At 34.8% G+C, this 13,365-nt stretch overlaps 2 protein-coding genes across 2 annotated transcripts; one reads left to right on the top strand and one right to left on the bottom strand.

The window, feature by feature from the left end:
• Positions 1 to 1,698: 1,698 nt before the first annotated feature.
• LOC149949504 (uncharacterized) lies at positions 1,699 to 5,529 on the bottom strand. The gene is made up of 4 exons (XM_090169246.1): positions 5,457 to 5,529; positions 5,229 to 5,316; positions 2,227 to 2,319; positions 1,699 to 1,921 (listed from the first exon to the last, which is right to left on the bottom strand). The coding sequence occupies exons 2-4, from the start codon at positions 5,278 to 5,280 to the stop codon at positions 1,869 to 1,871; spliced, it is 198 nt and encodes a 65-aa protein (XP_090025372.1). The 5' UTR covers positions 5,281 to 5,316; positions 5,457 to 5,529; the 3' UTR covers positions 1,699 to 1,868.
• Positions 5,530 to 6,925: 1,396 nt separating this feature from the next.
• On the top strand, positions 6,926 to 12,256 carry LOC149949503 (sulfotransferase ssu-1-like). The gene is made up of 2 exons (XM_090169243.1): positions 6,926 to 7,188; positions 11,379 to 12,256. The coding sequence occupies exons 1-2, from the start codon at positions 7,035 to 7,037 to the stop codon at positions 12,170 to 12,172; spliced, it is 948 nt and encodes a 315-aa protein (XP_090025369.1). The 5' UTR covers positions 6,926 to 7,034; the 3' UTR covers positions 12,173 to 12,256.
• The last annotated feature ends 1,109 nt before the right edge of the window (positions 12,257 to 13,365 follow it).

Below are 13,365 nucleotides of genomic sequence, written 5' to 3'. Positions count from 1 at the left end.
CAAAATTGAATGGTGATATTTAATTTTGAGCGCCAATATGAAGAAGCAATCAATGTTGAGTTATAGTTGTTAAATTTGAACTCCAATATTAAGAGTTGGTCAAATTTGAATAGTAGTAGTTAATTTTTAAAGCTAATACGAAGGATTGTTCAAAACTAAATGTTGTTAGTTAAATTTGAGAGGCAATTGAATGCTTTTTTTACAGTGTGTACACTGCACTGAAAATTAGAAACTCTTCCGAGGAGAGGTATATTTTGGCTGGCCAACTTGTTGGCTAAGCTTTAACATGCCAAAAAAAGTTACCTGGTTAAAAGGAAACACTTGTTGCATACCGTACTGAAAAAAAAATACGTTTAGTTCTGAAGGAATTAGTTTTCATCTTTTTCCGAAAGATGATTTTATACGAAATATGAATTAACTCTGCCTCCGCGAGAAGCCTTAAAATTGCCCAGTAATATAAAATATTCCGTATAATTTTAATTATTTATACCATACGAGGATGATAATAATAATAATATTATCTTCTTATACTTAGTTTTAGTAACATTATATATTTTACCTTAAAATATATTATCGAAAATTAACATTAGTATGTTCCTTATACACGTGAGCCGACGCCTTTCTTATCTGACGCAAAATTCTCATGGGGCAAAGTCGCGTCTCCATTTGGCTTAAATCTGACTTTTTGGCTATAGCCATTCTAACCTTTAACAGACCGACCAGAAATAGTTCCTTCCCAGATGAATTTGGAGAGGGGAGTAAAAACGGAGTATATTTTATTGAAGCGTCCATTGACAGCTCCCCTAACGCGCAGTTACTTAAATTGGCAGCTCCCTTAATGTGCGGTTTCTATTTTTCACTTCCTTAACGCACGGTTACTAATATGACTGCTCCCTTAACGTGAGTGTAATATGGGCAGCTTCTTTAACGCGCAGTTACCAAAATTGGAAGACCCTCTAACGCGCATATGCATATTTTGTCATAACCTTCAAAAAACTAAATATTCAATAGAAGGTTTACCTGAGAAACGACAAAAGTTGACTTTAAATTGATCGAAGTATGTCTTAAAGAATATTATTCAAATATTTGATAAAACCAACTTGTTTTAAATGTTTTAATAAAAACTATTTAAAAAATACTTATCTAACTTTTTTGTTGTTAGTTAAATTTATTTGGTTACTTTATATCATAAAATTAGGTTATTATTCTACTAACAAGTCGAAATTTTGTTCGGTCATGTCCATAAATAAAACAGTAACGTTGGCCGCGACGTTGTTGACTATTAAGTCAATTGGGCCAACATTGGACAAAGCAGACTTGGTTTCATCCCATTTACCCAGATCCGTGAGAACCAACTCAACTCCGGGAAGCTAAAACACACACCAAATGGACAGTTTTCGGTTCATATTTTAAACATTCTAGAGCCTTAGGCATACCATTTGGTCAGGGAAAACAAATCATTAATTTGCTACAATTTACAAATTTGTTGTTTTAACCGCGCATCAACGCTTAAATTGTTTTCTTCCTGAACCATTTCTTATGGGACATGGATAACTAGGAATATCGTACCTTGGAAAGCAGGTTTAATATTTCACCTTATTTTAAACCCTAAACTATATATACTCACAGTAAACTGAAAGACGGATGGTGAGCAGATTCCAGGGGTGCCACAATTAACGGTTTGTCAATTCCAACAAATAAAATCTTTTTAATTTTAATTAAGTTTGACTTGCATTTTAAAAGAATAAACTTACATTAATAGCATACATCATCAAATTGATATAATATTTTTGGGTCACTAGAGTATTAAAGATTATAGCTAAATATCTGCAAATATCTGAGAGTTGCATGTGACCCGAATAAACTTATCAGTACGACTTCTGTTGGAGTACTTTATCCCTTTCGAGTCTGAAGGGTTTTCCTATATTTTAAGAATTTAATTAATGTTTATCCATATTTATTTATCAAAACATTGTATGCAGTAAAATAACTATACTTCCATTACCAATGTACAATATTTCAAAATTTTGAAAAATATTCAATTAGCGTAAGTCAAATAACTTTGTACCAAATATCAACCTTCTAGTGAGTTAGGAAAAAAAATGTTACTTTTGCAACTATCATTTATAGTGGCTTCTTAAAAATAACGAACATGGTTTGTATCAAAGGGGTTCTAACATATTTTCTGTGAATTTCTCGTTAGTATGGCACTGTAGACTACCTCACCTTGTAGTTCTTCCAAAAAGGTCTTGTTGCAACATACTGCAATAACGGTAGCTCCAATCTTGTGCAGCAACTGAGCGATGCATCGTCCAATACCTGAAAATCAAACTTATAAATATACAGTGGTAAATAAATAGTAAAATAAACAAGTATAAACATTTATCTTCGGTTGAATTTCTTGAATAAATACATACGCAAATTTTAAAAATATCTTGCTCGATTTTAAAGGCTTAACATATGTTTTTTATATATTATTATTTAACAACTTTAAACTTGTTATTATAAATGTAATATGACCAGTTTTGAAATGAATTTATAATTACCAAATAAATATGACCAGTTTATAAATAAAGTTATAATTATAAAATAACTATGACAAGGTTGGAAATGAAATTATAATTATTAAATGAATAACACCAGTTTGGAAATGAAATTAAAATTATTAAATGAATATTACAAGTTTAGTAATGAAATTATAAATATAAAATGAATATAACCAGTTTGGTTGTAACTGGCTTTTTAATATTCGAAAAGATAATGTATTCAGTTTTATTTTTTTTGTTTTAGACAATTTGGTTGATAATTTTAGGGTACTCATTGTTGGTACTTATTTATTTTTATTTAACATTTATTAACAGTTAAGAGAAACGTATCATCTGCGTATAACGTTATATATAGGCTCTTGGGGTAAAATATTAACTTTGTCGTTAATATAAAGGTTAAAACGTACGGTGGATAAAATTGACCCCCTGCAACTACTTCAAATTTTTGTATAACCTTTTGAAACACCCTGTATTTGTACCACCTTTTTATTTCTTAACTTATCTTTCTCAAAAGGTACTTACACTGATCAACGAAAAATTGGCTCTTTTGCTCCAATTTTTACGAAAGTAGATTCTCTTTTACCTAATAATTACAGACCAAATTCGGTTCTATCAATTTTTCCAAAATATTTGATAGATGTTTTCTGTTACTATTAAGTTCCTTTTGTAAATAAAATAACATTATCTTCGAACAGCAATTTGGATTTCAGGCAGGGAAAAGAACGGAACAAGCAATTACTTCCATATACGAAGAAGACATAAATGCGCTTGATTCTTTAAATTACAGCCTCGGAATATTCCTTGACCTAGAAAAAGCTTTTGAAAGCGTCCGACTCAAAAGACTTTTAAGAAAATTGGAACTTCGGGGTAAAAGAGGGTAAGCGCTTGAATGGTTAAAAAGTTACCTAAATAAACGAAAATGTGTTACATAATTTGGCCAAAAATACTCCACGCCTAGATCAATAGCTATAGGTGTCCTACAGGGGTCAATTTTATCCACCGTACGTTTTAACCTTTATATTAACGACAAAGTTAATATTTTACCCCAAGAGCCTATATATAACGTTATACGCAGATGATACGTTTCTCTTTAATGTTAATAAATGTTTAATAAAAATAAATAAGTACCACCAATGAGTACCCTAAAATTATCAACCAAATTGTCTAAAACAAAAAAATAAAACTGAATACATTATCTTTTCGAATATTAAAAAGCCAGTTACAAATGAATACTGTAAAATCTACATTAAAGAAACTAAAATTAATAGAACTTTCAAGTACCAATATTAACCAACCTGGATCGACCATCGTTTAAGCTAGTGTGAACATATTAACTATTTCAGTAAAAAATGATCATGCTCATCTTATTTAATTTGAAAATTTAAGGATTTCTTTTCCAGAAATATACATTTTTATCATTATAAACGTTTTTTTCTACTCCTTTGTGATCTATGATATCATGACACGGGGGAAAACCTCAAATAATAACATTCGAAGAATTGAAGTACTAAAAAAGTGAACACTAAGAGCTATTTATAATGGTGAATGGTTTTCGCAAAATAAGCCATTACACCAAAAAAGTAAAATATTCGTTATTGATCAACTATATAAATACTCCTGCGTAAATCTATAAAAATCTAAACTCTTATGTAACTAATCTATTTCATTTAAGCAACAAAAGTAGATTATCTCGGTCAATTAAGTTTTTATACACCCCTAAAAAACTACTTCGATATTTTCTATGAGGGTGAAACTCTATAATTATATGCATGATCTCATAAAGGATCTTTAAAAGTACGCTAACGCTAAAAAAACCTCTTAATGTTGCTTGAGTAATATTTTTTCTCTTTTTTATTATTTCCTTTGTAATTTTATTTTTGGTAAATTTGAAAATACTATTTCTTGTCTTTGTTTGAATGAATATTGTGAAAGAGGCTACTAGTAAACTTAGCCCTCTAATGTCAAAATTTCCAAAATTAATCTGAAATAAGTTATTTGAATTTAAATTATTATGACCTGTTTGAAAATTAAATTATAATTAGAAAATTAACATGACCAGTTTTTAAATGAAATTGTAATTAGAAAATTTTATGACTAGTTTGGAAACGAAATTATAATTAAAACATTAATATGACCAGTTTGTAATTGGAGTAATAATTATGAAATGAATATGAACAGTTTGGAAATGAAATTATTATAAAAAGGTGAATATGACCATTTTCGAAATTAAATAATAATTCTAAAATCAATATTACCAGGTTAGAAATGAAATTATTATTATAACATTAATATGACCAGTTTGGAATTTAAATTATTATTATAAAATTAATACAACCAGTTTAGAAATTAAATTATAATTATGTAATTAATAAGTTAAAGTTAAATAGGTATTTCAATAAAATACGTGAGGTTACGTGTAAATGGTTTTTATAAGTTACTAGCAATATTTATTGAAGATAGAGAGCACGCACTGGAGTCGAAAAAGATTTTTGGAAATTGAATTCCAAGTGCGAAACTCGCGTGCCAATAAAGTTATAAAAGCTTAAGATCGTGGCGCGGGAAAAACATTTTAAACTTTAATTTTTTAATGTTATATTTTATAGAAACACTTATTGAAATATTTATTAAAGTATTTCGCTAACTTATTCATGTTTAAATATTAAAATATTGATTAAATTTTACCTCTTGTGGCTCCGGTCACCAAAATCCGTTTTGCAGTAAAATCAATCTCCATGTTAAACTGTAAACCGATGATCTTAAAGAAAACTTTCTGGAATCAAAACAGCAGTTAAAATAATACCACGCTTTAAACAATACATTAGCATTCCATAGATAGATTAGAATATCTGATTAACAATTTAATTTCTTTTGGAGATATTAAGTAAGCGTACACGCAGTGACCAAACTCACAAGACAATTTTCTGGGTCATATCCTTCGAGATAAATGTAAGTCTAGTGAAATAATTCGGTACTCTCAAGATACATTGTACGGTTATATAAAACTTTATACATACAAGTAAGCAATTTTTAAGAGGAAGTTTGAGTTTCCCGACCTTGACACAATTGAGGACCGTGGCAGAGAGCTTGCTGTTTAAATAAAACACTCGAAAACGTCTACTGTGAAATGATAACGTCTTTGTCATCTACATGTAATAATCTTTGCGCTTTATTAGATATACCAAAAATTTATAAATTATACTCGGAGAAGTATCCACCTGGGCTGTAGTAATGCCATGGTTTGAATCTGATTTCAAGCATTTACCACTTCACGGCTCAAACATATTTACTAACAAACCCTTTTTTGCAAAAGGAACAATTTACCCACAAATCGTGAAAGCATACACCACATCACGGCTCAAAAATATTTACTAACAAACCCTTTTTTGCAAAAGGAACAATTTACCCACAAATCGTGAAAGCATACACCACATCACGGCTCAAAAATATTTTCTTACCAACCATTTTTTAAAGGAATAATTTACACACCAATCGCGGAAGCATACACCACATCACGGCTCAAAAATATTTTCTTACCAACCATTTTTTAAAGGAATAATTTACACACCAATCGCGGAAGCATACACCACATCACGGCTCATCATTTACCAATGCATTACGTTGCATAACAATATGAAATGATGGGATATTAACTTATTTATTTAACATATATTTGACGGTAATATAGATTTAAAATATAACTGAAAAAACTAAATCCAGCGCACTATTTGGTTCTCTGCAAACGCATTTTTAAAAATCAGATGTTTAAATACGACAAACAGCTTATAGCATTAGCAGTGTTATTAATTGTAATTATTTAGTTTATTTTTATGTAATATAATACTTTTGTACATAGCAAGACCGTATAGTGGGGTGGCGGAGTGGTTAGCACTTTCGCCTCGAAGCAATAGGAGCAGGGTGAAAACTCGGAACAACTCCGTCCGCGTTGAGTTTGCAAGTTATCTCCCCACTAGTTTAAGGGGTTTTCCCTCGAGTTCTTCGGTTTCCCCTTCCATAAAAACTTGTCTAGGTTAACGGTAATAGTTAGTGTAGGGAGCTGTTGGCTCGATCTCGTGGCATGCAGGGCTTGCCACCACCCTCCTACGCATTGTAACCCGGCCACCTGAATTAAAGGCTTCAAAAGTCGCTTGATGACTTAGGCCTAAGGTATTGTTACGTAAAGACAATTCGCATATCGCTGGTTTTCAGTTCAGTCAGATGTACATGCAAACTGAACCACTTATCGAACAACTTTTTCAAAAATAAAGGGCAAAGAACCTCTGACAACGAAATATGAAAGATACTAAGATAGTAAGAAAGTCGGCGAACTTTGGAGATAAAGATATCGAATGTTTCTTCGAGCTTTATTTGAGTCAGTTATCTTTTTGCTTTAGTCGTTGAGTTGTACAGAATAGACTTGCAATTCTTCTTACTTAGTTGAAGGAAAGTGTGGTTTTACTTGGTTTGAAAGTTTAACCAAAATTCCCAACAATGTCTTCATCAAATGAGCCACCTCTGCTGCCATCAACCCGTGAAGTACGCGGAGTGATACTTCCGGGGCTGTTCTCGCAAAGTAATGTCGAGCAAGCCTTGGACTACGTTCCGGATCCGGGTGATGTAATCTTGGCTACTTACCCCAAATGCGGTAATGTTATAATAAAAAATATTTAAATTTAATTTTTACCGTGAATGTTATTCAATTGAAATATGTAATAATTATCAGCTAGCTTATGTACCTCCGATTGCTCCAGCTGATTTTTTAACATGCGTAAGGGAAGAAAACTAGTGCAAAACTAAAAACATTCAGTAGGAGAGCTCTCTTACTAAAACTATGGAAGCATTTAATTATACTTAGGGATATGGACTTTGTAGAAATGGTGCTGCGTTCTCCTCTTCACGAGAGGGGGAGGAGAACGCAGCACCACTTGAAGGCGTCAGCCTTAGGGAGCTAATAAAAAAACAAAAACAATATGATTTTTTACTAAAGGGAGTAGCATGACCCGGCGAATATCACGATTTTTTTCATTTCCCTGTCATTTGTTTTTCAATAAAATATTTGTTTTTGAGATAAAACCAGGGTCAGAGCAATATTTTCAATTACCCTTAAGTTACTTTAAAAATAGATTTAACTCAAAACCACATATTTTGAAAATTTTTAATCATTGTTTTACGAGAACGGTCTAAGACACATGGATAAGTATTGTGGTATTTTTATAAATATGAAATAATAATTAAACATCTAGACGGATAACATTTATTTTTCGACCCTTATTTATTTTAAGAAAATTATTTAAAATTAGCGTTTTATGTTGTTCTTATTATTGATGAGTGGGAAGAATGGCGAGAGATGTGCCCATTCGTACACTTCGACCAGTGGTCCATTGTACAACCCCAACCCTTATGACTTAAATAGTCCAATATGTTAAAGAAATCAGAGAGTTTCAACTGATGCATAACAAGATGGTTCAACCTTTGGGCCGCTTAAAAATCGCACCTACAAAGTACATGAGATAAGGTTTCCTACTCAACCAGACAAGCCCTACAGATTGTATCATCATTGATTCCAATCGAGTAAAGATGTATTTTACCTAGGCAGCAGTGTTCACCGATATCTAGATACGTATCTAGCTACGTTTTAAGGTACTTTTTTAAGGTACAAGTTACAATTGTGGGTAAAATATACTAACGTTTTTCAGGCGAACACAGATAAATAAAAAACTCTTACACATACCTTTTTTCCCGTATCTTTTTTGCAAAGAATGTATCTAAATTATTGCCCTTTGGTATCTATATTTTTTGAAGGGCTATATCTGAGACGTTCCTTATCTGTATCTTTCTTGTTTTGGTGGTTTTATTTTAATACATCAATTAAAAGATTTACCAGGTACAGAGAGTGAAAACGAACGTTATTATGTTTTTAGTTTGAATAAGCATTATCTAGGTTTCTTTCAGGCATATCTCCGGGGGGAATGTCTACCTCCCGGGCGTTAAGAGCTTGCCATTGGACATCACACACTTTTGTCTGGTAAAAACCACCCTCAGCCTAGTTACCTTTCCCCGATGAAACGTTTCTGAGAGAAACACGCATTATTAACGTTTGTAGCGCAAGAGTCAGACTCAGGGGTGGATAGGCGCCATTTTCGTGAATTGGGTACTGTAGGCTTGCGGCCCCCCAAAAATCACTTTTCAAGCGGTCCCCAGTCGAACTAAAGGGTAATTTTGGTCGCGGCCCCGTGAGATAACGCTCACCAGCTCACCGGCCCAATCCGCCCCTGGTCAGACTTTAAAAGAAACACCTTCTCTTAACATGACGGACATCGTCGTTTGCCGTCATGAATGTAATTTAATTAGTATTTCGCATAAATGTGTGGGTACTATTAACCCGGAAAGTATGGTGACTACCGCTGGGTTCAGTGTTTCTCCATCTCTCCGCTACTATCCTACCATAAAGGAAGACGACGAAGCAGTCGACGATATGACGTAGGGGAAGTAAGGTCGGCGCTAGGGCATAGCGACAAATCCGTCAAGGGAGTGACCAAAATCGGGACCCGTAACCCCCCTGGTCTACGCCACTTGCCCGCACTTAGCGACCTGTTTTGGGATCCCACAGTTAGCGGGGGTTGTTGTTTCCCCGTACTCAGCGACATATTTTGGGATCCCGCAGTTAGCGACACTTATTGGTATCCCGCACTTAGCGGGGGTTTTTGGTTCCCCCGTACTAAGCGACATGTTTTGGGATCCCGCAGATAGCGACACTTATTGGTATCCCGCACTTAGCGGGGTTTTTGGTTCCCCCGTACTAAGCGACATGTTTTGGGATCCCGCAGATAGCGACACTTATTGGTATCCCGCACTTAGCGGGGTTTTTGGTTCCCCCGTACTAAGCGACATGTTTTGGGATCCCGCAGATAGCGACACTTATTGGTATCCCGCACTTAGCGGGGTTTTTGGTTCCTACCGTACTTATCGACATGTTTTGGGATCCCGCAGTTAGCGCCACTAAATGGTATCCCGCACTTAGCGGGGGTTTTTGTTTCCCCGGTACTTAGCGACATGTTTTGGGATCCCGCAGTTATGGACACTTATTGGTCAGAGAAACTCTTTCACTCTATGCCCAGAGGGGCTCGAGATAAACTCTTTAGCCTGCCTTTGGCCAAACATCTCAAGCCCAAGCCTAAGCTGACGGTCAGTCATGAAATTTGAGATAAGGCTGCGCACTATGCTAGAGGGGATAGCAACTTAATTGTTGGTGCCTAGCTCGCAGAGGATGGCCGGGAGTAGTGGATCACTACTGTAATCCCAGGCGTCCGGGAGGCAGAGTTTGTGGATAGATGTGTACGGTCGACCACCAATCCCCCAACGGGTGGTCGGAATACTTCCGCCACGGGTGTCCCCACCCCTTTCCCCACGTATCCCCCCGTTGGCGTGGCCGTTACATATATCTCGCCCTGATTAATCAGTTATTGTGTGCTGGTGTCTAAGGCCTTGGGTCGACACCGATGTGTGGATTTCAAACAGCTATAGACCAGTTTAGAAGTAATCTTAAAATGATTGAGAACCTTGAGTGCCGCTTGACGATCCGAATAGTTTCAATTTACAATTAAGGCAACGTTTTCAACATATATATTACTTCAACAAATCTAAACACGTAACAACTCATGTTTTCATTTTTGTGGCCGATATATGATTTAAATATCAGAAAATGTTTAAAAGTGCGCAAACTCTTACTTTCTTCTGGTTACCGGAAATTTATTTGATCCTGACCGAAACAATACAGCGCGATACTGAGGGAGTCGATTACTCCTTCTGGAGGCAAATAATGGTACTTAACATTCACAAGGTTTAGCCTTCACATATATCTTTTCCTAAAGGACAATATTGGTTTATTTATAATAAAACATCCAGACAGAGCATAATTTCTATAATTTAAATCGTTAAGCGAAGTAGTTAGGCTGATATTAAATGTTAAGTCGCGATAAAAGAAGATTAGTAATGGTTTTAAATATTTAGCCGGGATACGGGATGATTAATGCTGGTAGTCTGTTTTCGGAAAATTGGGTCACATTGAAAATTGCTTGAGGCCCCCAAAATTTCCATATTAATAGGCTACATGAATTCTTCTTCGTACGTAAGATAAATATGTTATATACGTCTGACAAATATAACCCTTTAAGGGGGTAGAATACAGTAAAAGCCTATTTTTCGTTCAAGCTGAACGTTTCTGTTTTAACAATTAAATAATCGAATTATATTTTTCTTATAAGGCTGAACCTTCCTCTAGTGCTTAAAATAATTTTGATAATTCTAATATTAACAGTTAACGAGATATATGGTCCTAACTTAAGGGTAGTTTAGTCTTTTGCCCAACTTGTTTAGATCTGGGGGTCCGAATTAAAACCTAATAACTTAATTACTTTCAAATTTCAAATTGTAAAAATGTTTTTAGTCACTTAACAAGAGACCATTCTACATTTAAATATTAATTGTTTAAGTAAAAATACAAAATTAAAAGAGTTCAGCTTGAAATAGCTCGAAAGAGGACAATGGCCTCTTAAGATAGAAATATTCTTCTATTCTCTAAATCACTGTTACCTTACACCACTACCGAAGGCGAAGATATTTTTCGCTAAATAAAGTGATCACTGAGAAATATTATTAGATTAGAGCAAGAATTGTATAGAGATAATGTTTATATTCCGAGTTATTTGATTTTGGTTGTGATGGCTTATGGCATATTTTATAAAATAAGGAGATAAATAGGTTAGACGGTGTATTAACCTCTGTTATGATATATATACTTTTAATAATTTAATTAACATATTTTATAAATGTCAGGAACCAACTGGACCGTACAAATCCTGTTTCTGTTGAATAACAAGGGAGCTCCACCCAAATCCGCTTCCGAGTACATGAGCTTTAGTCCTTTCCTGGAACTTTTCGGTACGGGAATGCTGAAGACGAAGAGTTCACCTAGATACTGCATGACACACTTCAATTACAAAAATGTCCCGAAGTCAGCAGACGCCAAATACGTTTGCGTCATGAGAAATCCCAAAGATACCGTGGTTTCATTGTTCCATTTCATGCAGACTGACGGCTTCAAGTTCAAAGGAGGCTCTTTCGATGTGATATTTGATCTTTTCGTCGAAGGCAAGGCTATTTACAACGACTACTTCGACCATATTCTGTCCTGGTACGAGCGTAGGAACGACTCCAACGTCTTGGTCTTGTACTACGAGAAAATGAAGAAGAATATCCGGTCCAGCATCGTCGAGTTGGCGACATTTCTGGGGCCATCCTACGAAGTACTTGTTAAAGATGAAAAGCGCTTAGAGGACATTGAACTTTACAGCAGCTTCGATTATATGAAGAACACCACCAACGAGTTCTTCCGAACAGCCGTTGCTGGTCGAAGGAAAATGATGGAAGCGAAGAACCCGTCGAAGCAGAGTCCAACAGCGCCCGAGCCGAGCGATGACAATTCCCATGTGTTGGTGAGAAAGGGCATCATCGGAGATTGGAGAAACGTCTTGTCCTCGAACCAAAATGAAATCTTAGACGAACTCATTGAGAAGAGACTTAAGGGAACTGACATGTACGATTACTGGAAGTCCAACGGTTGTATTTGAATAGATAATTTTTTAACTATTTTTTATTAATTGTATAAATAATTTTTTTTATTAATTAAGTAGGATAAATTGTTTACAACATAATTCATTATCTTATTTCAAGAAAATAGCATTTTCTATACAAGGAGATACAAACTTATAGCTTCAGAACTATACTATTTACTTCTGATAGTGTTTCCTAAAAATAGTATACCATGAAATTGTTGAGTCATTATAAGATTTCGACCACACGACTTCATTCAATTTTATTAAAATTTTAAAACACCGCGTAACATTTTAAGAAAATAAAATAATTTTAGCTTTTATTACATCAATATTAAATGAAGTTTAAGTTTTAAAAATTGGATTGACTACATTGTAACTCTTAATCTTCCGACCAATCAATAGATGGCCTTGGTCCCCTTCCATTTTTAAGGGCGGAATTTTCAAATTAGATGACCCACAGATAAAAACATATCTCGCAACTTACGGACTTTGCACTCGAGCTTATAATATTATGCTATGGTACGTTGAAAAACTATCAGTTTTCTGTGGACCCCTAAGTTGTAACACATACTTCAACAGTTGGCTTATTGAGATACACAGCTTTTAAACAGTGGTGATTTTTTAGTACGATGCATTGAAAATATTGATAAACTATACGCCCTGAGCTTAGGAAATAATAAATTTCACATCAAGCAACCACGCTGCCCGAAGTTTCTCTAATCCCGATAGGTGCGGGGCTACCCTGAACTCTCAAAAGATAATAAAGAGGGTATTTCAAAAATTTTGAGGAGTCGTAGGGGGTAAGTTGAGAAGTATGCCTGCTTTTTCCCATTTTCCTATGATGAGTCGAAAGAGCGCCAGATAGCTTCAAAGTGTGGCCTACTAGCCCCTGGAAGTAGACTGTGACAAGCGCAAACCCAAACAAATGAAGCTTTAAGTACTGTTTAAGTTTACTTTTTTTCGCTGGTTACCTCGTTTTATTTACTAAGTCGTTTTTTACTTATCAGACGAACCCAAACCTTAATGTTCGCATTTCCCTGCGGCTTGGCAATTGGCGAAGAAGACGGATTGACTTATCGCGATTGAGACACACGCCGGGGAAAACTAAATCATATGTCTTGGGCCAGGGGCGGCTCCACACAAATATTTGGGGGGGGGGGCACCGTCGTATATTTTTTTCAAGACTAAGAAAACAGACACTTGTGGAT

Source organism: Leiobunum rupestre, chromosome 3 (genome assembly GCF_980474605.1).
Source record: "Leiobunum rupestre chromosome 3, qqLeiRupe1.1.hap1, whole genome shotgun sequence".
In the NCBI taxonomy this organism is placed as follows: Eukaryota; Metazoa; Arthropoda; class Arachnida; order Opiliones; family Sclerosomatidae; genus Leiobunum; species Leiobunum rupestre.
Note: the sequence above shows the minus strand (reverse complement) of the source record. Positions and strands in the feature narration are given on the sequence as shown.